General features: G+C 43.9%; 1 protein-coding gene across 2 annotated transcripts in view; it reads left to right on the forward strand.

Moving 5' to 3' along the window:
* LOC126094805 (cholinesterase 1-like) overlaps nt 1–22303 on the forward strand; it is a 198564-nt gene that overhangs the window by 41245 nt on the left and 135016 nt on the right. For both annotated transcript variants that reach the window (XM_049909374.1, XM_049909375.1), the window contains exon 3: nt 18131–18247. In XM_049909374.1, coding sequence (XP_049765331.1) covers nt 18131–18247 — 117 coding nt within the window. The remainder of the gene's footprint in view (nt 1–18130; nt 18248–22303) is intronic.

The raw sequence follows: 22303 nt of genomic DNA on the forward strand, positions 1-22303 counted from the left end.
AGGTGCACTTCAAAGGTTCAGTTCCTAATATTTTTACAAAAGTTTAAACTATCAGTTTTAAAAAAAAAGATATTTTAGATGAAAGGTGAGACTTTGAAGTTTCAGAAAATAATTTTGGAGCCTACATTTATTTAATAGTATTAGAAGGTAGAAAAAAATTCTCTTCAAGTGTCGACTATAGGTGCTCTTACCTTATTATAATCTCACTTGTATATACAAAAAGGCGATGCCGATGGCTTAAAGTTTTTCCGTTTCAGGGCCTGTATCCAAAGCTGCCTTCGGTTTTCATCCTTAGGGAAACATATGAGTAGGAACGAGAAACAGTTATATTTACTTCTGTAACCGAATTATCACAGATAGTTTCCAAAATTTAATATGAGTCTGACTTTACAGGCATCACTTTCAACACTTTAATTTACGTGATACTCTATTTCAAGTGTAAAAAACGTATAAAAGTCACTTCAGCAGATTTCAATAAACACATCTGCACTGTCATAGAAACACACGTGAAATGTAATGCCATTTTCCCCTGAGTACAGCCATAAGCGCAACACGAAACAACGGTGTTTTGCCAACATTCACATGACTTTAGCCCAGAGATGTTGGAGCCACGAAAATGACGTCAGGGCCAGTCTATTATATTTATGGTCGAAGGTACATCCTCTACTGCAGTTGTAACATGTGACGACCGCGCTGCCCGCGCATCGCTTATTGCTAACAGACGTGTCTCTGACTCAAGGACTGCACAGTGTTTACGTGACGGCATAAAATGCTTAGAACTGATTGCATCTAGCTCACAGTAGCTACCTACTACTGTCCACTATAACTAACTCACAATAGCTACCGACTATTGTCCATTTATTTTCACACAGGCAAAATGATATGTACACAAATAACACAATTTTTTTTCCGAGGGTCTCTTGTCTTGCAACACTTCTTATAGATGATACGGTTTAATGTTTTCCACATGTTGTAGGCTATGGTACTGACCGGGCTGCACCATTTCAATTTCAACCGAATTAGGGTGAACAAGTTTTCTAATTTTGAATGGTCCTCTGTAGTAGTGATGAAACTTTTTTATCTCTTCATTTACACTTGATGATTTCGTATGAGTTCGAATAAGTACTAAATCACCGACTTTGTACGTAATGGGCTTCACTGTCTTGTCATGTGCCACCTTCCGTTCTTCTGCTCGTTTCTTCATCGTCTCCAACGCGATTTTAAAGCGCTCCTCTTGCGTAATTTCCTTTTCTTGCGGAAAGGAAATGTATTCATGAAAGATACTGTCAGGTTTCTTTCCAAAGAGAACTATACATGGCGGCAATCTCGTTGAATCATGCGACAAACTATGTATTACTGTTTCAAAATCAGTCCATCGTTCTATCCATCTTCTATATTTCTTCCGACAATGTGCACGAAATAAACGTCCAAGTTCACGCATTTGACGTTCAGTCGGGTTGGACGCGGGTCTGAAAGGCGAAATTGCAATGTGCCGAATACCTTCATCATTAATCAAATCTTTCCATAAGTGTGACCGAAATTGTGGAGCACTGTCCGATACAATGCACTCTGGTTTGACAGTATTTACGAAGTATTCTTCCCTGAGTTTCTCGATTATGATCTTACTGTTAGCTTTCCTGAGTGGGTAAAGGGGTACAAATTTCGAAAAGACACCCATCACAACCAAAATTTGAGTAAAATTCCCTTTTGATCTGGGTAGCGGTCCATAGAGATCGAGAGCTGAAATTTTAACCAGGATTTTGAGGTATAATGCTATGCATGAAACCTTTGTGCTGAATCGTAGACACATTAGTTTTTTGACAGAGATCGTAAGATTTTAGAATTGATCGTACTTTTCGTGCCGTGTTATCGAAGATGACGTTCTCTTGCAATTTTAGCATACATTTACGTGGCCCAAAATGAGCATAGCTCACGTGAACGTACAGGGTTATTACAAATGATTGGAGCGATTTCACAGCTCTACAACAACTTTATTATTTGAGATATTTTCACGATGCTTTGCACACACATACAGAAACTCAAAAAGTTTTTTTAGGCATTCACAAATGTTCGATATGTGCCCCTTTAGTGATTCGGCAGACATCAAGCCGATAATCAAGTTCCTCCCACACTCGGCGCAGCATGTCCCCATCAATGAGTTCGAAAGCATCGTTGATGCGAGCTCGCAGTTCTGGCACGTTTCTTGGTAGAGGAGGTTTAAACACTGAATCTTTCACATAACCCCACCGAAAGGAATCGCATGGGGTTAAGTCGGGAGAGCGTGGAGGTTATGACATGAATTGCTGATCATGGTCTCCACCACGACCGATCCATCGGTTTTCCAATCTCCTGTTTAAGAAATGCCGAACATCATGATGGAAGTGCGGTGGAGCACTATTCTGTTGAAAGATGAAGTCGGCACTGTCGGTCTCCAGTTGTGGCATGAGCCACACGTGACACTTGCCCACACACGTTCAACCGTTTCTTCGCTCACTGCAGGCCGACCCGTTGATTTCCCCTTACAGAGGCATCCAGAAGCTTTAAACTGCTCATACCATCGCCGAATGGAGTTAGCAGTTGGTGGATTTTTGTTGAACTTCGTCCTGAAGTGTCTTTGCACTGTTATGACTGATTGATGTGAGTGCATCTCAAGCACGACATACGCTTTCTCGGCTCCTGTCGCCATTTTGTCTCACTGCACTCTCGAGCGCTCTGGCGGCAGAAACCTGAAGTGCGGCTTCAGCGAACTAAACTTTATGAGTTTTTCTACGTATCTGTAGTGTGTCGTGACCATATGTCAATGAATGGAGCTACAGTGAATTTATGAAATCGCTTCAATCATTTGTAATAGCCCTGTATTTTATTAATTCATCCACTACATGTTTGGGTATACATAGCCTCCAATGATCAGAAATCAAGTTGCTTCGCCGGTAAAGGATACCATCTTGTTTTAAATAATATTGACGTATCTTGCCACTACTCTCGGCATTCGGATCATCATATTTTTGTTTAACCATCTTCAATATTTCGTCTGCGTCCTGTTCCTGTTTGACGTTCCGCTGAATCTTGCGTATATGACGCTCGCCTTCGACACCTCGCATAAAATGAATCCTTACATCTTTCTGGCGTGGATGCGCAACATTAACTGAATCTTGACCTTCTGGTAGCCTTGACAGCGCATCCGGTACGACGTTCTGCTTTCCTGATATGTACTGAATCTCAAAACTGTATTGCTGAAGCATTAACGACCGCTGGGTTAACCTATTGTGCATCAATTTGCAATTCATCAAGAATGATAATGCTTTGTGATCTGTCATTACGACAGTATGTAACCTCCCCCCAGTTTCGCACCGAACTATATTATTCACATACGCTGTAGGTGAAGTTATATTTTATTTATTTTAGCATAATGTATATCTTTCCTCCTTGTCATGAAGACTCGTTGTTGTCCACTTTCGTTATTGTGAAAACTACTAAATGATAACATCTCTTTTCTTAAATACTGGAATTTATTGATTAAATCACTCAATTTATAAACACTGTGTGCCATTCTGCCACTCATCTACGGCCTCGCTACCGAGCAACCTCTCTCTCTAGCCTCTCACACCCGACTTCCACCCACGGACCCCAACACTCGACGACTGCTTACCCACTCACACATTGCTGAATGCTGCAGTCTTTGCTTAAACCATGTATGATCTCTGCATAGTGCACTGTACCCTTACACACTCTGGGGAATCTACGCGGAATCGCCGTTGAGGAGTGATACAATCTGGACCAACAGTGCCTTGATGAACTTGTGGATAGTATGCCACACCGAATATGGGCATGCATCAATGCAACAGGACGTGCTACTGGATATTAGAGGTACCGGTGCGTACAGCAATCTAGACCACCACGTCCGAAGACCTCGCTGTATGGTGGTACAAGATGCAATGTGTAGTTTTCATGAGCAATAAAAATGGCGGAAATGATGTTTATGTTGATCTCTATTCCAATTTTTTGTACCGGTTCTGGGACTCTCGGAACCGAGGTGATGCAAAACATTTTTGATGTGTGCATCTTCGTATATAATATAAATTGATTACTAAAAGACGGTCTTTCCATCGTAAAGTATATAGGTTTCTCATAAATGCATTAGTTCTTTGATGCACTCGTATTAACAGAAGTCAGTCGCGTGTAACCACGTTAATGGTCCTACTGTTTAATCACAGTGAAGTCAGTTTTGAGTTGATATCGAAATTGTGGCCTGTTGTACATGGTTCTGTGAATCTATAAATGTTTTATGACCCTAAAGGTTATCAACTTATCCAGTAGAAAGCTGTCTTGCATGCCCATCTAAAGGACAGCTTTTAATAACCACTTCCACATGTTTACCTTAATCAACTTGACAACACATTTGTTTATCCTGTGTGTGTGTGTGTGTGTGTGTGTGTGTGTGTGTGTGATTGAGTGTTTGTGTGGTCTTCCTATGAAGATAGTCTCTAACCTGCAGAAAATAAATGATAAATTTGTCCAGATAATGACAAATATACAGTTTTTCAAAGTCTGAGCGTATTTAAGGATCTATATACAAAATTTTATCTCGAATACTTCAGTAGTGTCTTTCATTCACCCAGCGAAGTTCCCATAGTACCTACCGCCTGACGCGCTGGTGGCAGTCTCCCACGGCTGCGTGTTGAACTAAGCAAGCACAGCAACTGCTTGTGAAACTAACGTATCTAAATCACTGACGGTGGTTTCCGCTAACGGGTCCGCCCCTCAAACTACTCTGATTAACAGCTGTTGTCCGCTAAATTTCTTGGCTTAAGGCAGCTTGTCACCTTGGCATCAGCACCCTAACACACTTTCCGCCTTTGCTGACAAAACTGGCTATACATACCACCCTGGGAATCAATAGGGGACTTGAGAAATCGGTTACATGTGTGTTTGCTCCTGCGTCTTGAAGGGAAAAGCACACAGCATAGGCGCTCTCTGGTACTTCAACCTAAAGACACGACAGATAGCTTCACGCCATCTGCCTCTGTCCCGCTTGTCTCCCCTCTTTCCAACAGAGTAAGACGACTTAGACTCCATGTCGATGTCCCTGCTCTTCGGCACGGCCGCCAGCCAACTCGAACTTGAAACGCCTCGTCTCACATTTCTTATTTCTTTTATGTTATTCGACCTCCTAGAATGGCAGTCGTCCTTTAGTCCCGCCCAGGTGAGCCGAGCTATACTCCATATTGTCAGAATGCATTACAAAATTCAGTGTATTTCTCTCTTTTATTTCGAGACTCCCTCCCGGCGCCCATTCCCAACCATTCCGACCAGGCTCCGCTTCTTACGTTTGTGTTGTTGTGGGCTTCAGTCCGAAGTAGCATTACTAATGCATTGATTGACACAGACGCGTCGTTTAAATACACGGCCGTGACGTTGCAAAGTATTATGAAATGGAATGAGCATGTGAGGATTGTGGTAGGAAAAGCAAGTGGTCGATTTCGGTTTATTGGGAGAATTCCAGGGAAATGTGGTTCATTTGTAAAGGAGACCGCATATAGGACTAGTGCGATCTATTCTCGAGTACTGCTCGAGTGTCTGGGATCCGTACCCTGCCAGTTTAGAAGAAGACATGGAATCAATTCAGACCGTGGTTGTTACTGGTAAGTTCGAACAACACGAAAGTGTTCCGAAGATGCTTCGGAAACCCAAATGGGAATGACAGGAGGGAAGGTGACATTCTTTCATGGAACGCTATTGAGAAAATGTAGACAGCCGGCATTTGCAGCTGACTGCACAACGATTCTATTGCCTCCAACATACATTGCACGTAAGAACAACGAAGATAAGATACGAGAAATTAGGGTTTATATGGAGACATACAGACAGTCGTTTTTCCATCGTTCTATTTGTGAGTGGAACAGGAAAGAAAACAACCAGTAGTGGTATAGGGTATCGTACGCCACGCGGCATAAGGTGGATTGCGGGGTACCGATGTAGATGTAGATGTGAAGCCTGGTTTGATGCAGCTCTCCACGCTATCCCGCACGAGCCTCTTCTTCTTCGAATAACTACTGCAACTTCCATACTTCTGAATCTGCTTGCTCTATTTATCTCTTGGTCTCACTCTACGATTTTATACTCCACACTTCCTTCCAACACTAAATCAGTGATCCCTTGATGTCTCAGAATGAGTCTTATCAACCGATCCCTTCTTCTAGTCAAATTGTGCCACAAATTTCTTTTCGCCCTAGTTATATTCATTACATCCCATCAGTTGTGTAATCTATCCACATAATCTTCAACATCCTTCTCTAGAACCAGATTTCAAAAACATCTATTATCTTCTTGTCTAAACTTTTTATCGTTCATGTTTCACTTCCATACGTGGCTACACATACAAAAACTTTCGGAAAAGATTTCCTAATACATTATCTATACTTGATGTTAACAAATTTTTCTTCTTCAGAAACACTCTTCTTGCCATTGTCAGTCTACATTTTTATATCCTCTCTACTTCGGCCATTGTCAGTTATTTTACTGCCCGTATAGTAAAGCTCATGTACTACTTTAAGTATTAATTAATCTAACTCAATCAGCATCAACTGATATAATTCAAATTCATCTCATTATCCTTGTTTTGTTTTAGTTGAGGTTCATCTTATACCCATCTTTCAAGACACTGTCAATTCCATTTAATTGCTCTTCCAAGTCCTTTGCCGTTTCTGACGGAATTACAATTTCATCGCCAAACCTCAAAATTTTTATTTCTCCTCCCTGATCTTTTTCTCCAAATTTTTCTTTGGTTTACTTCACTGCTTTCTCAACGTACAGATCATGTAACATCGGGGATAGGCTACTGTCCTGTTTCACTCCTTTCTCAATCACTGCTTCCTTCTGTATAAGTCGTACATGGCCTTTCGCTTGCTGTATTTTACCCCTGCCACATTAAGAATTTTAAAGAGATTGTTGCAGTCCACAACACCAAAAGCTTTCTCTAAACCTGCCAATGCTATAAACGTATGTTTGCCTTCGCTTGACCTCTCCTCTAAGATAAGTAGCAGGGTGAGTACTGGCTCATCTGTGCTCAGATTGCTCCGGAATCCAAACTGGTCTTCCTCGAGATTGGATTCTACCAGTTTTTCCATTCTTCTGTAAATAATTTGTGTTAGGATTTTGCAACCATAACTTATTAAACTGATAGTTCGGTAATTTTAACAACTGTCAGCACTTGTTTTCTTTGGAATTGGAATTACTACATTCTTCTTGAAGTCTACGGTATTTCGCCTGTCTCATATATCTTGCGCGCCAGATGGAAGAGTTTTGACATGTCAGGTTTCCAAAGGTATCAGAAGTCTTGACTGTATCTGTACAGACGCAAAATTTGCTAACGGCATTCATGTAAATGATACAGGCGATGCAAATATCATAAAACTCAACATATATTTTTCAAATACCTGTACAGACACGACTGAGCTTTCAGATTTGCTTCCGCTCTACGTGACTCCCATAGGACGAGAGTGAGTGCTGCATTCATTTTTTTCTTTATATCACCTTTTATCAGTGACTAGTGGAAATTACTCGGACCCAGAGGTGTGTGTTGCTCAGCTGCGTCTCTAATGAAGTACAAAAGACACGAAATGTGGAAATGAAAGCGCAGAATTACTTTTGAAACGTCCCCTTAGAAAAATTATGAATTACTGTGCTGGTAAACTTCTTACGTTATTTGATTTTCAAACAGCTGAGCAAAACTGAACGTACTCAGACATTTCTCTCTTTACTTATTCTGATCAACATTAAACTGACACACAATATTTTTAGTGCAACGCAGTCTGACTTTCGATAAATCCCACAAAAGAAAGGCCCCGACTAACAATAATCTATACCTTTCATGAATCACTTACCTCACAAAAATCTTCGTTACTCTTAACTACTGCAATACAGAGAGCGCCAATACTGCCAGCTAAACAAAAGATTCTAATTACTGAAGGCATTAACTACTGATAGGTACAGTTAGCAAACGAAAGATTTTGATAGAGAATAAACAATTTATTTACCGTAATAATGTTCAAAAGGGTATAATATATGTAGCAGCTCATGACATCCAGTCTTACAAATTTCCTTTCTCCGACGAACACACGTCCAGATTGTCCGCTCTCAAAATTCTGCCATCTCTCTCCCCACATCCACCACTGCTGGCGGCTCACCTCCAATTGCACAATGCTAGGAGCTGTTCCCATCCAACTTCCCAACGCTACAATAGCGAATACTCCAACAATGCCAACCAGCCACAGACTGCACACAGCACAGTGATTTTCATACAGAGCGCTACGTGGCATTACCAACATAAAAACCTAAACAGCCTACTTACACTTTTAACCATGAAGCTAAATCGACTGTATAATGTGACAGCCAAGAAAGCTGAGTGATTACCATGTTCCCCATAGTTACCAATACTGGCACGCTGTTATGTCAATACCAACGCACCTAAACACCCTCCATAAACTTTCCCGATTCGGCTTCCACACCCTACCCCTAACAGAAGACGAAATTCACTCTGATATTTATACTTGCTTTCAGAAATCACTCGTTTCGTCGTATCGTATCGTATGTTTCCCACTCAGTCAGTTTCTTTAGTTTCCATAACTATGGCCTGACTTCCATCCAAGCCACCATCGCTATATCTCCTAACACCCACGGTCCCATCGTACATATCCCCATGTGACAACTTAACCTTCCGATGGTTCCATTGTCACCCAATAATCACATCACACAATTCTCTTCTTACTAATTTAACATTTACCGATATATGTCCCATAAGATAGTGCACAGTGAAGCAGAAGCAAAGACGTTCGTTTGAACTACTGACAAAAATCGATTAAAGTTTTAATATAAAAAAAACATACATTTGAAAAAATTCGTTTCTGCTGAAGACTATAAATGTTCCGCAGCGAGCCCAGTGGATGGAAAAAGAGGGAACTAGTGAACATGTGTTAAGACTACGTACTATGTCCCTCACCTGGTACCACGTCTGTATTATCACTTACCATCTTCCTGGCAACTCCAAACATTCCATATCCTTCGCACAGACAGTATAAACCGCCTTCCACTTCCAAAAATTGAGCGCTACATCCCACATTCTCTGCATATAATCTTTTCTCCATATGACACCCACTCGAAAATTTCCCTCGTCCAAACACCATCTTTCCATAAGTTCATCCGGTTCTAGGCGCTGCAGTCTGGAACCACATCCATCCTCGGATGTGCGTGATGTCCTTAGGTTAGTTTACAGTTTAAGTAGTTGTAAGCTCTAGAGGACTGATGACCTCAGATGTTAAGTCCCATAGTGGTCGGAGCCATTTGAACCATAAGTTCATAGCTATTTTATCGTACTAAAATTTCTTCTGCATTGTTTCTATTGTTAAGGAAAATGCTTAAGAGTTGTAGCTGAGCCACTGGCAACCCATTCCCTAAAGCGGGATCCAAATAATGAACAAATAGAGAGAAGCCACTCTTCTCCGTCCGTACCAGGAGACACTCGTTACCAGCAATTATAGACTCATCCCTGAACAATAATACGCTAGTACTTGCAACAGAAAAACACCAAACTCAGTACAACACTACTCTTAAGCTGAAGTAGGTACTAGACGCATTGCAGTTTTACGATATTTCTCCACGCTGTCCACTGTTTCGAACAAAACAAGCATCCCTCGCTTACTCCCAAATAAAGGGTACTATTAGCCAACTCCAAAGCACTTTCGTCAATTCTCATAACCATAATTTTTTCCACAAAATATCCCCATAGTCTAAAAGTGCATCAGCCGCTCCACCACTAACACATTTAAACTCACCAGTCACAACGCATGGAATAAATTCCGTGGTTGCAAAGAAGTAACAACACAACAGTAATGAATCAAACATTCATCATCGTTATCTTAAGAAATGTCTATAGTTTTTCTTCCAAAAATCGTAGATCATGTATAACATAGGGTAAGGTCGGGTAAGAGTACATGTCTGGTAAGATTTCGCTATGGCATTTTATGTACACTGCCATCACTGACCAACAGTGAAAAACTACATTTAATTGTTGCTTCTACAGCGACATCATAACACGTAATCTTGAAGAGCTCCGCCACATTCGTCGGTTAATGCAAGTAAATATAAGTTTTTATTCCAAATTATGTAATATTTATGTTGTATATCGTAAGCAATAAGCACTGTCTAAATGCACTCCGTCTTCAGTCCACGAGTGGCCTACCGGGACCATCCGACCGCCGTGTCATCCTCAAGGAGGATGCGGATAGGAGGGGCGTGGGGTCAGCACACCGTTCTCCCAGTCATATGATGGTATTCTTGACCGTAGCCGCTACTATTCGGCCGAGTAGCTCCTCAATTGGCATCACGAGGCTGAGTGCACCCCGAAAAATGGCAACAGTGTGTGGCGGCTGGATGGTCACCCATCCAAGGGCCGGCCACACCCAACAGCGCTTAACTTCGGTGATCTCACGGGAACCGGTAATCCACTGCGGCCAGACCGTTGCCTACTGTCTAAATACTCACTTGAAAATAAAATTATTTGCCAAAAGAATCACAGTTGTGTGAGGAACAAACCACGGCACGACAAACAGCGGAACCAAGCAGAGACTGTCATTTGTGATATTTTTTTGAACTGTTCGGCGCATAGTTTAAGAGTACTCTGTAAGACAGCGGAAAAGATAATGCGCGTACTCTGTGCTAACCACTACCTCCCTCTTTGTTTCTAACGGTTACTAATACAGGAACATCCATTAGGCACACAGATGTGAGTGTTCTATTTCGAGCTGCTTATTCTAGAGTAGCCGCAATCCAAACAGCTGAGAAATCCTTCGAATCAACGGGAATATTCGCGTTGAATCCGGATGTCTTCACAGCAGAAGACGTTGGTCTCTCAGAAATCAATGAGAGAGCCGAATTTCCAACAACCGAAGAAGGCAAAGGAGTTCAACAAGAGGCAAAGGAGTTCAACAGTAGCCCATGGACAAAAGTTGCTCGTATGTGACAGATGATTTGTCCGTGCAGTCATCAGAAAAAAAACCAAGAACGTGACACAAATGAAGTTCAGAGTGCTGATGTGTGAACAGGTGTAGAACAATCCAGTATTTATTCATTGCCAAAATATGATGGACCCATAACAAAACCGACAATGGCAAAAAAAACGAAATTTTGTCTGGGTGTCCGTACAAAAGTTAATTGTTGGGAGAACAAGATAAACCAGAGACAAACAAGAGACAAAATACCAGTACCGAACAATGTCAGAATCTCTAGGGCTCATCTGGACTCAACCGCTCCATCCTCCTCAGGAACAACCAGGTCCAAATCCAAGGAGGGGCCTGATGTTTTGAACTGCCCAGAGTATGGTGAAGCCTACAAGGAGCATACCATAGGAGACTGGTTTTCTTTCCCCTAACGCTTTGCACTGGCTGATACACCAAGCTGCAGGCCATCTGAAAAATTCTTCCTTTCTAAAACCTAACCTACTCTCTAACGATACGTTTTCCTTCTGATCCATTTGAACCCCATTCTTCAGAAATGCCATATAATTTGTCCTCTCTAAGCACATACACAAACATCTCGAATGCCACTTGCCTCTTCCCACCGGCCAGTATGACTTCCGTTCGAATTTTTCAGCAGACGATCATCATCTACCCGTGGTTTACCTCGTATGTCTACAGTGTCTTTCTGCACACTGCCACCAATCGCCCATTTTTTCCCCTTCATTGTGATTTTGACACCTTATACGAAGATAGGCCGGTAGCGGCAACACTACGCCGCTTTTCAGCTACAGATAATACATTTATTAAAAGTGGAGACGAAAAAAGAAACAACACAGTGGATAGACAACATTAGACACACAATTTTAAAATACATGAAGTCGTTAACAAGTGCAGCGTCCAAAGAAAAACGTTCAGCACTCGGGCACTAACAGAGACGATAGAAACGGCACAGGTGAACGAAGAAGGACAAATGACGAAACACTGAATCACTAACACGATGCCACACACAAAACACTGTCGACGATCTCCGGCGCCCGAATGTTCACTTTTCGTGTACAAGTCCGGGGACATGCCAAAAGGGGGAAAAGGTGGGGGAGGAGGGAGAGGGGAGGGTGTCGATGAAAGTGGCAGAGGAGATGGGAGGGGGGGAAATAAGGTAGGAAGGTAGGGGAGTAGGGGAAGCCTCGGGGGAGAGAGAAGGGATAGAAGAATGCCTTTGGGAAAAAACACGGGGTGTGGTAGGGGAGGACCAAAGTTGCTAGGAGGGGTAGATGGAGGGGATGAGGGCATCATCATGGAGAGGGAGTTGGTGGAAACCACCTTGCGCGAGGGTATCTCCATGGAGAGCAGGTGGGACGCGGGAATACAGGTGTGGCAGAGGACAGGGGTGGTAGAGGATGGGAGAGGCAAGCGGGTGAGAGAGATCAAGTTTACGAGAGGTTTACAGGATATGTATCCATTCGAGGAAAAGGAGGATGTGCAGGAACGAAATAAGGTCATACAGGATCCGTGTGGGGGAGGGGAGATGGATGCGATAGGTGAGGCAGAGCGCATGGCGTTCTAGGATGAGAAGGGATTTGTAAAATGTAGGAGGGGCGGAGATCCAGGCAGGGTGGGCGTAGCAGAGGATAGGGCGGATGAGGGGTTTATAGGTGTGGAGGATGGTGGAGGATTCCAGACCCCATGTGCAGCCAGAAAGGAGCTTGAGGAGATGGAGTCGGGAGCGTGCCTTGGCTTGGATTGTCCGGAGATGGGGGGTCCAGGGGAGGCGACGGTCAAGGGTGACGCCAAGGTACTTGAGGGTGGGGGTGAGGTCGATCCCAATCGCCCATGAATATCTGTAGTATTTAGATCCTCCTTCCACAAAACTCAAATCGTCCAGCGCTGCCCTTAATAATCACACTCAATGTCGTCTGCTCACATAATGACAGCAGTAATATCAATAACACAGCAAAAGTCTATCGTCTCCTGAAACACTCCGTGTATGTGGTTCCACTATGGTATTATTTCCCGTCTCCAGTAGAATGCGCGTTTCTAGTCACAGAACTGAAGCATAGATTTTCACAAGTTTTTAACTGTTCTTATATCTTTCCAATTTAGGTTTCTCGCCTGCTAATATTAGCGCTACTATCACGACAACGGATGAAATACTACCACTAGGATCGTTACGTATTGATTTACGCTTTAATTTTTCCCATCATTTATTGTACCCCATTCATTACAACTGCAAGTATGTACTGCTTTTAACAATAGGTGGCAGGACAATTACTAGAAGTGTAATCCCGGCATAGTACAGCCGAATTTTCCAACTGTTATCATGGAGTGTGATCAGAAATGACTGTGCTGGACGACAGGGTTTCCATCAAGGAGGGTGTTGTGGATTGGCAAAACAGCCAACCCACTATGAGGAAGCCGAAAGGCACGCGTTTAAGCTCACGCTGGCTGGCGTGAGGTCTGTAACAGGTCAAGGAATTTAGACCTCAGAAAAAAGGAGGTAACTGGTAGAATACTTAACTTTAATCCATTATTGGTGAACATCGCTCTTGACGGTACATGTGTTACAGCATCAATAGTAACTGGTAATGGCGCCTTGCTAGGTCGTAGCAAATGACGTAGTTGAAGGCTATGCTAACTATCGTCTCGGCAAATGAGAGCGTATTTTTTCAGTGAACCATCGCTAGCAAAGTCGGCTGTACAACTGGGGCGAGTGCTAGGAAGTCTCTCTAGACCTGCCGTGTGGCGGCGCTCGGTCTGCAATCACTGATAGTGGCGACACGCGGGACCGACGTATACTAACAGACCGCGGCCGATTTAAAGGCTACCACCTAGCAAGTGTGGTGTCTGGCGGTGACACCACAGAGGGTGTAAACACCGCAGATATTTACAGGTGACTGGTGGTAGTATGAGGAGAATGTGCACCGTGACGAAAAGTGCTTTTGCAGCAACAACGCTCATCCAGTTACGAATCTGAAAACACGGGTGACATTGCTGAAATGTAATGCCACATCCACCGTATTCTCCTGACTTGGCCCCTTTTAACTTCCGTAGGCCCTCTGAGAACCACTCTTCTGGTGTCTGTCGGACACACCGCTGTTCCTGGAAGTCTACGGAATGATATCCGTGCAGAGGAGTCTTCATAGCGCCAAATAGTTGATAATCAGACGGGGGCCACGTCAGGAGGACAGCATGGCTGTCACAGTACCTGGAATCCCATTTCAGCGATGGCAGCCGTGGTTTCCCGTCTCGTATGGAGAACATTGGCGTACTGCAAGAGGACTTTTCGTGACGACCCTCACTTTCTACACACGGCTACCAACCTCCTGTGAATATCCGCCGTGTGGACATCCTCCATTCTCAGAAGCCAATTCGTCCAGCGCTGACTTTGATGATCACAATCCATATTGTCCGCTCTCGTAATGACAGCAGCTGGGAAACCGGGCTCTACTGTGCAGAGATTACACTTATAGTAATTGTCCTGCCAGCTACGATTAGAGCAATGTAGTACATACTTGCAGCAGTAATGATGCGTCAAGTAGTGCACCAAGAGTAATGGGGAAAAACAAAGTGTAACACAATGTGGAAAATTCCTCGTATTGCCACTGCTGCTACTGCTGTTTATATCATTAGAGTTTATTCTGTCTTCGATCACTGGCCCTGGTATCACTATTGAGCGGCGTATTTACCTTCTCTTAGTTCTGCTGTTTGCTGATGACTTTACCCCGAGAAAAGGAACGTAACAGAACTGTTGCTTGTTTTCTGCATAATGGCCTTCGATTTATGCTGAAGACATCTACCAACTGCTGTAACAGCAGGTACGATTCAACTACTTTCGTCAGTAGATCATCATAAACCAGCAGTATTGGATCAAGTAAATGAGTAAAAATTATCTTAACCAATTTGACATCTATTAACATATAATAAGGTATTATGACGAAATATTTAGGGTTATTTGTCGTTGTATACGGTATAGATCAGAATTCAAAATATCATACTGGATGTTGTTGTACTCTTGACAGCTACAGTTCCAGCTTACAAGCCTGAATCACTCTTTCTAACGGACGAATGTACTTCCACACATGGAATAGTGCACTGTAACAAAGTGCCACGGAGTCTCAAATCACAAAAAACTTACGAATACATTGTAACGTACCATATCTTAACAGTGCTTATTACTGAGTAGATGATTTTTTCTTATTTTGCCAATCGTGTATAACAAATTAACGGGATGAAGTAGTGCATAACAGTACATGTAACACGCTGCCACATGGACTTCGCTTTGGTTCATGGTGCTGTGTATAATGTCTATTATATTTAATGATCATACACTATGTGATCGAAGATATCAGGATACTAGAGTGAAAATGACTTACAAGTTCGTGGGGCCCTCCGTCGGTAATGCTGGAATTCAATATGGTGTTAGCCCACCCTTAGCCTTGCCACTCTCACAGGGATACGTTCAATCAGGTGCTGGAAGGTTTCTTGGGAAATGGCAGCCCATTATTCACGGAGTGATTCACTGAGGAGAGGCATCGATGTCGGTCGGTGAGGCCTGGCACGAAGTCGGCGTTCCAAAACATCCCAGAAGTGTTCTATACGATTCAGGTCAGGACTCTACGCAGGCCATTTCATTACAGGGATGTTATTGTCGTGTAACCACTCCGCCACAGGCGGTGTATTATGAACAGGAGCTCGATCTCATTGAAAGATGCAGTCGCCATCACCGAATTGCTCTTCAACAGTGGGAACAAGAAGATGCTTAAAACATCAGTGTAGGCCTGTGCTGTGGTAATGCCATGCGAAACAACAAGGGTTGCAAGCCCATTCCATGAAAACATGACCACACCATAACACCACCGCCTCCCAATTTTACAGTTGACACTACACACGCTGGCAGATGACGTTCACCTGGCATTCGCCATACCCACATCCTGCCATCGGAGCGCCACATTGTGTACCGTGATTCGTCACTCCACACAACGTTTTTCCATTGTTCAATCGTCCAAGGTTTACGCTCCTTACACCAAGCGAGACGTCGTTTGGCAATTACCGGAGTGATGTGTGGCTTATGAGCAGCTGCTCGAACATGAAAACCAAGTTTTCTCACATTCCGTCTACTATTACAGTACTTCCAGTGGATCCTGATGCAATATGGAATTCCTGTGTGATAGTCTGGATAGATGTCTGCCTATTACCCATTACGAGCCTCTTCAACTGTCGGCAATCTCTCAGTCAACAGACGAGGTCGTCCTGTACGCTTTTGTGATGTACGTGTCCCTTGACATTTCCACTTCACTATCACATCGGAAACAGTGGACCTAGGGATGTTTAGGACTGTGGAACTAACGCCTACAGACGTAATATACAAGTGGTACCCAATCACCTGACCACGTTCGAAGTCCATGAGTTCCACGGAGCGATCCTTCTGCTCCCTCGCGATGTCTAATGACTACAGGTCGCTGATATGGAGTAACTGGCAGTAGGTGGCAGCACAATGCACCTAATATGAAAAACTTATGTTTTTGGGGCTGTCCGGATTCTTTTGATCACACAGTGTATTTGTTAACTATTGTGTGGGTTGGACCACTGTACAGTCAGAATTTTTTGGGTCACTATATTAGCGAAGTTCAGTCACTAACAAAAAGACGTATTTCCTCAAGAGCTAACGCAACCTACAGATATACTATAACAATTCTCTATCGCTGAAAGATCAATAGTAATTTTCATGAAACTTCCTGGCAGATTAAAACTGTGTGCCCGGCCGAGACTCGAACTCGGGACCTTTGCCTTGCGCGGGCAAGTGCTCTACCATCTGAGTTACCGAAGCACGACTCACGCCCGGTCCTCACAGCTTTACTTCTGCCAGTACCTCGTCTCCGATCTTCCAGACTTTACAGAAGCTCTCCTGCGAACCTTGCAGAACTAGCACTCCTGAAAGAAAGGATACTGCGGAGACATGGCTTAGCCACAGCCTGGAGGATGTTTCCAGAATGAGATTTTCACTCTGCAGCGGAGTGTGCGCTGATATGAAACTTCCTGGCAGATTAAAACTGTGTGCCCGACCGAGACTAGAACTCGGGACCTTTGCCTTTCGCGGGCAAGTGCAATACCATCTGAGCTACCGAAGCACGACTCACGCCCGGTCGTCACAGCTTTACTTCTGCCAGTATCTCGTCTCCTACCTTCCAAACTTTACAGAAGCTCTCCTGCGAACCTTGCAGAACTAGCACTCCTGAAAGAAAGGATACTGCGGAGACATGGCTGAGCTACAGCCTGGGGGATGTTTCCAGAATGAAATTTTCACTCTGCATCGGAGTGTGCGCTGATATGAAACTTCCTGGCAGATTAAAACAGTGTGCCCGACCGAGACTCGAACTCGCTAGTTCTGCAAGGTTCGCAGGAGAGCTTCTGTAAAGTTTGGAAGGTAGGAGACGAGATACTGGCAGAAGTAAAGCTGCGAGGACCTCACGTGAGTCGTGCTTCGGTAGCTCAGATGGCAGAGCACTTGCCCGCGCAAGGCAAAGGTCCCGAGTTCCAGTCTCGGTCGGGCACACAGTTTTAATCTGCCAGGAAGTTTCATATCAGCGCACACTCCGCTGCAGAGTGAAAATCTCATTCTAGTAATTTTCATGTTTACTGGATCTGACTGCAAATTCTTTCGGCCGTTTACTTCTGCACCGGTGGTAGGGGTTGTTCTAAGCAGAACTTAACTTTCTCCAGTCTGCAGTTACATATTACGCCTTAAGCCTCCAAAACGTATGGTGACGAGTTAGAGTGTATCACTTCACTTTCCACATTCTTTTGGATCGTGTTGAAATTTGTGCCCTCCACCCTCAACTGTTTCATTACTGGATCAAGCGTTCGTAGAAACAGACTGCTTTTTCCTTGCCCCTTACGATCGTCAACAACATCGTTTTTTTTATTTATACATCAAAACATCATTCACACACCCACGGGAGTACTAATCCTGTTACTTCTTTCGAGCCTGGACTTAATATTGTCCTCATGCGACTGCAGGCACATGCAAATTACGTAAGAACTTATATAATCTGTGATATTTTCTGTAAACAATAATTACTCAGTTTACTAACGTCATTTTGTGTTCTTTTTTTGTCGTTCAGGACCCGGTGCCGTACACGTGGAACGGCAGCGTGGAGGCGGTGGCTGACGCGCCGATGTGTTCGCAGGCGAGCGGCGGTCAAGAGGACTGCCTCTACCTCAACGTCTACTCGCGGCAGGTAGGCCACGGACTGCCGACGCTCCACTTCCCACTGCGTCCGATTCTACCGACAAATCTGACGCGAACTCCGTGCCATGCACTACTAATATGTTGATAGACAATATCTGTGCTCCTCAAGCCAACCGATGTATGTAACTCCCCTTTGCGGCGGCGCGGTTCCTTCCGTCCCTTTTACGACGAACGAACCTGCACCTACCTGCTAGCATTGTCTCAGCAGATCATCGGTAGGGATGCCGAGCGAAACACACTGTGCTTCGACGTGAACCAGGCTGTAATTTAAGTCACTAATCTACGTTTCGGGAGAAAGTTCTAACACGAAATGAGGAGTTGGAAATTTTGTCCTTAATTAATATATTCTGAAACTTAGGTGAACACGTATCACTGCCAAGCCCGTGCTAGTCCTTACACAGTCACTCACAATACCTTTCACTCACGTTAGCATGTTTATGTTGTTGCATTTCCCGAAAACGCAACAGCAACAAAAATACAGATTGTTTGTGATTGAGAATGCTCGCCAAATATTAAGTCTGTCGATATCTAATCCAGTCACAGTTTTTAGCCACCGACCTGCTCAATACGCCACGCGGGATTTATGTCTTTTCTCGTCACAAAATTCCGAAATTTCTACACACCCATCGGAATAATTATGCCGTCACTTTACAACACTTTTGATGTATGAAACACTGCTAGATCCGGCAACTTATCATTTCCATCGGAACTACTACTACACACGTTCGAACTGTTTCATGGCCAGGCTCCAACTCCTCTCTCGAATACTCTAAGTCTTCTCTACCAGCAGAGAAAGGCGTGCGAAGAATATTGCCTTGCCATTGGTCAGTTTACTCAACAGCCAACAGCAAAACAAGATTCTGCCGCGTCAGTCCGCGCTTTTCATCAATAACCAATCGCAAAATGGTAAACCTAACGACTGCACTTTTTACCGACGTAATTGCCTAATATGCTGAAGTTTTGCTTATGTATAAAGTTGTTTACTATTGTTATTTATACCTGAATTAACTTTCCCTTTACCATAAACTTACTTTACAAATATATTCTACAAAAATCCCCTTTGTCCACATCCACACTTCTTCGAAATGTTCCCACACTAAATCCCACTACATAACTAGTTAAACAATTATCTTCATATTAACCTTAAACCACACTCACGCATCTTTCTTATCTTCATATTACTTAAACCACACTCACGCATCTTTCATACTGCTAAAACACATTTATAACATTTTACATACACAAAAAGACATAACACTTTACGAAAATACTAGAACAGTTTATGAAAAACATTCTATTACTTTAGAGCACTCTAGTGGGCACAATCGAAACTAAATCACAGTCCCCTATCCAATACTGTCCTCTATCGGCTGGTACATAAACTACATGCGCGCCCAGTCTCGCATCACCAGTTGTCACTATCCAGCTGTGAGGTACATCTCCCACTTAACCGTCTCCAAGGCAGCATCGGTATACAGCGCTACGCCTTGTCATGGGAGGGGTATGGTGATTGTTGCTAAGCGTCACTGTGAGACTGAATCCAGCTCATTCTACTTTCATGGTCTTTTCTAGAGATAGCCGTAGAAGGAACCAATACATCGGTTCACCCCTCTAGAAACGTCCGATCTCACAATTTTAAAAGTAAAGCACTCCTTCGTGTACAACGCCCCCCTTGTAGTACCTGGCATTGGCGCTGAACGAACATCTCCGCCGGGCCTTTGCACCTACTGAACAAACGAATGTGAACCGTGAATTTACTCACCAAGGAAGCAAGTAGAATTTAACAAGTAAATGAAACAATCACTTAAATTCTAATAAACTGCCATTTCTGGCGAAGACCTGGCGTAGCACCCCCAACGCTCACCCGAACAGTCCGCTGCCAGCCGCTTCAACGGACGCAGGAAGGCGCGCCGATCTCCCGTCTCACGGCGTCACAGCTCGCCCCGGCCAGCCCGATGTCGTGGTTTCGCTCCTGTTGCTCTCGTGTGAACCGCGAAGCCACTATCCCTTTCTATACGGCGCTGCCCACTGGACTCATGTGGGGACCTGACATCCGCCGACGCTCAAGGAGGACAAGTCACCTCGTGTCTCCGTGCGCGACCGACCAATCGACCGTTGCCCGAGCAACTCGAGCAGACTGGCGGCGTAACGCGCAGACTCAGATGCAGGAACTCAGCCCCGACCGGGCGACCACTAGCTGAGTTCTGTTACTGGCGGAGTGGCAAGACTCTCATTTTCTGGCTTAAAGTTTGATCCAAACGACAGACATACTCGCACTCCGACGACAGACAGACACTAACTGCCGCACAAATGCGAACAAACCAGCAACTGGTGACGCGAGACTGACCTAGCCTCACTCCGACTGACCAACTGCTGAGCTGATAGCGCCCCTTACATGCACGTGAATAGGCAACCTTTCCGCTTTCCCACCAGAGGGAGACACCAAAACTGAAATTGCCCCAGCGGCGCCACCGCCAGAAACGGAGGGGCGACTGCTTCAAACAACTCGCTGCGGCGCACTCTTCAAAACAGCAATTTTTTTCCACGGCTCAGAATGTACTACACGTTTTTGGAACCTTTACATCTCCCGTAAGGAATTGCAGTTATGCCTATGTCTTTCATACGATTAGCTTTATGATGTTTCACTTTAAAGCTCTGAGTACGTGCACTCCACACGTTCAATGAATGTGGTTGCTTCCAGTGATTGGTGGTCAGTGGTGTAATACACAATAATGGGTCATCCCAACTATTTGCGTGCGAATCAGCAAAAATTTATATTTTTATATGTCAAACGTCGACTGCCAATCCCTGCACGAAGCGTCGATCCTCTGAAGGTCTTCCTGCATCTCACTACAGTTTTCTTGTGACAGTGACGTCTCTACGAATAACAGCGTCATCCGCGAACTGGCTCTAGGAGCTATTAACATTGAAACTTGCTGGCAGATTAAAACCTTTTACTGGACCGAAACGCGAACGCCGGACCTTTGCCTTTCGTGGCCAAGTGCTCTACAGACTGAGCTATCTAAGCACGAATCACGACTTTACTTCCGTCCGTGCCTCATCTCCAACCTTCAAACCGAAACTTCACAGAACATCTGCTGTGAAATTTGAAAGAATAGCCCTCCTGGAAGGAAAGATATTGCGGAGACATATATTAGCCTAAAAAAATGGCTCTGAGCACTATGGGACTCAACTGCTGAGGTCATTAGTCCCCTAGAACTTAGAACTAGTTAAACCTAACTAACCTAAGGACATCACAAACATCCATGCCTGAGGCAGGATTCGAACCTGCGACCGTAGCGGTCTTGCGGTTCCAGACTGCAGCGCCTTTAACCGCACGGCCACTTCGGCCGACCTATATGAGCCTCAGCCTGAGGAATATTCCAGTGTATTTGCCAGCGAAAGGCACAGTTCCCGTGTTCGAGTCTTGGTCAGGAACACAGTTTTAACCTGTCGCTAAGTTAGATATCAGCACGTTATCTGCAGCAGAGTGAAAATTTTATTTTGGGAACTTTTAACACTATTCGCTAGACCATTTACTTTTATTTATTAATTTTTTTAGTTATCTCCTATGCCAATCTTTTCATCTTAGAGTAGCACTTTTAACCTATGTGCTCAATTATTTGCGGGGCGTATCCTAATCTCTATTCACCTCTACAGTTTTTACCCTCTACAACTCCCTCTGGTACCATGGAAGTTACTCCCTGGTATCGTAATTGATATCATGCCATCCTGTCCCTTCTTCGTTCAGTGTTTCCCATATATTCTTTTCCTCGTCGATTCTGCGGAGACTCTCACCATTCCGTTCTTTATCCACATAATTTTCAACATTCTTCTGTGGCACCAAACCTTTCTTCTGTAGCACCACACCTTGAATGCTTCTATTCTCATGAAGAAACAAGTAATCTTTGTTGCAGTGGTAAATTTTTTAAAAATTATTTCCCAATGACGCGTTTCACCTTTACTTAGGCATCATCGGACTGACCGACAGAAGAAATACAAAATGTCATAACAGTGCCGTGACCCCATTTAGTGAGACTGGATT

The sequence above is a fragment of the Schistocerca cancellata genome, chromosome 8 (assembly GCF_023864275.1).
Source record: "Schistocerca cancellata isolate TAMUIC-IGC-003103 chromosome 8, iqSchCanc2.1, whole genome shotgun sequence".
NCBI classification, from domain to species: Eukaryota; Metazoa; Arthropoda; class Insecta; order Orthoptera; family Acrididae; genus Schistocerca; species Schistocerca cancellata.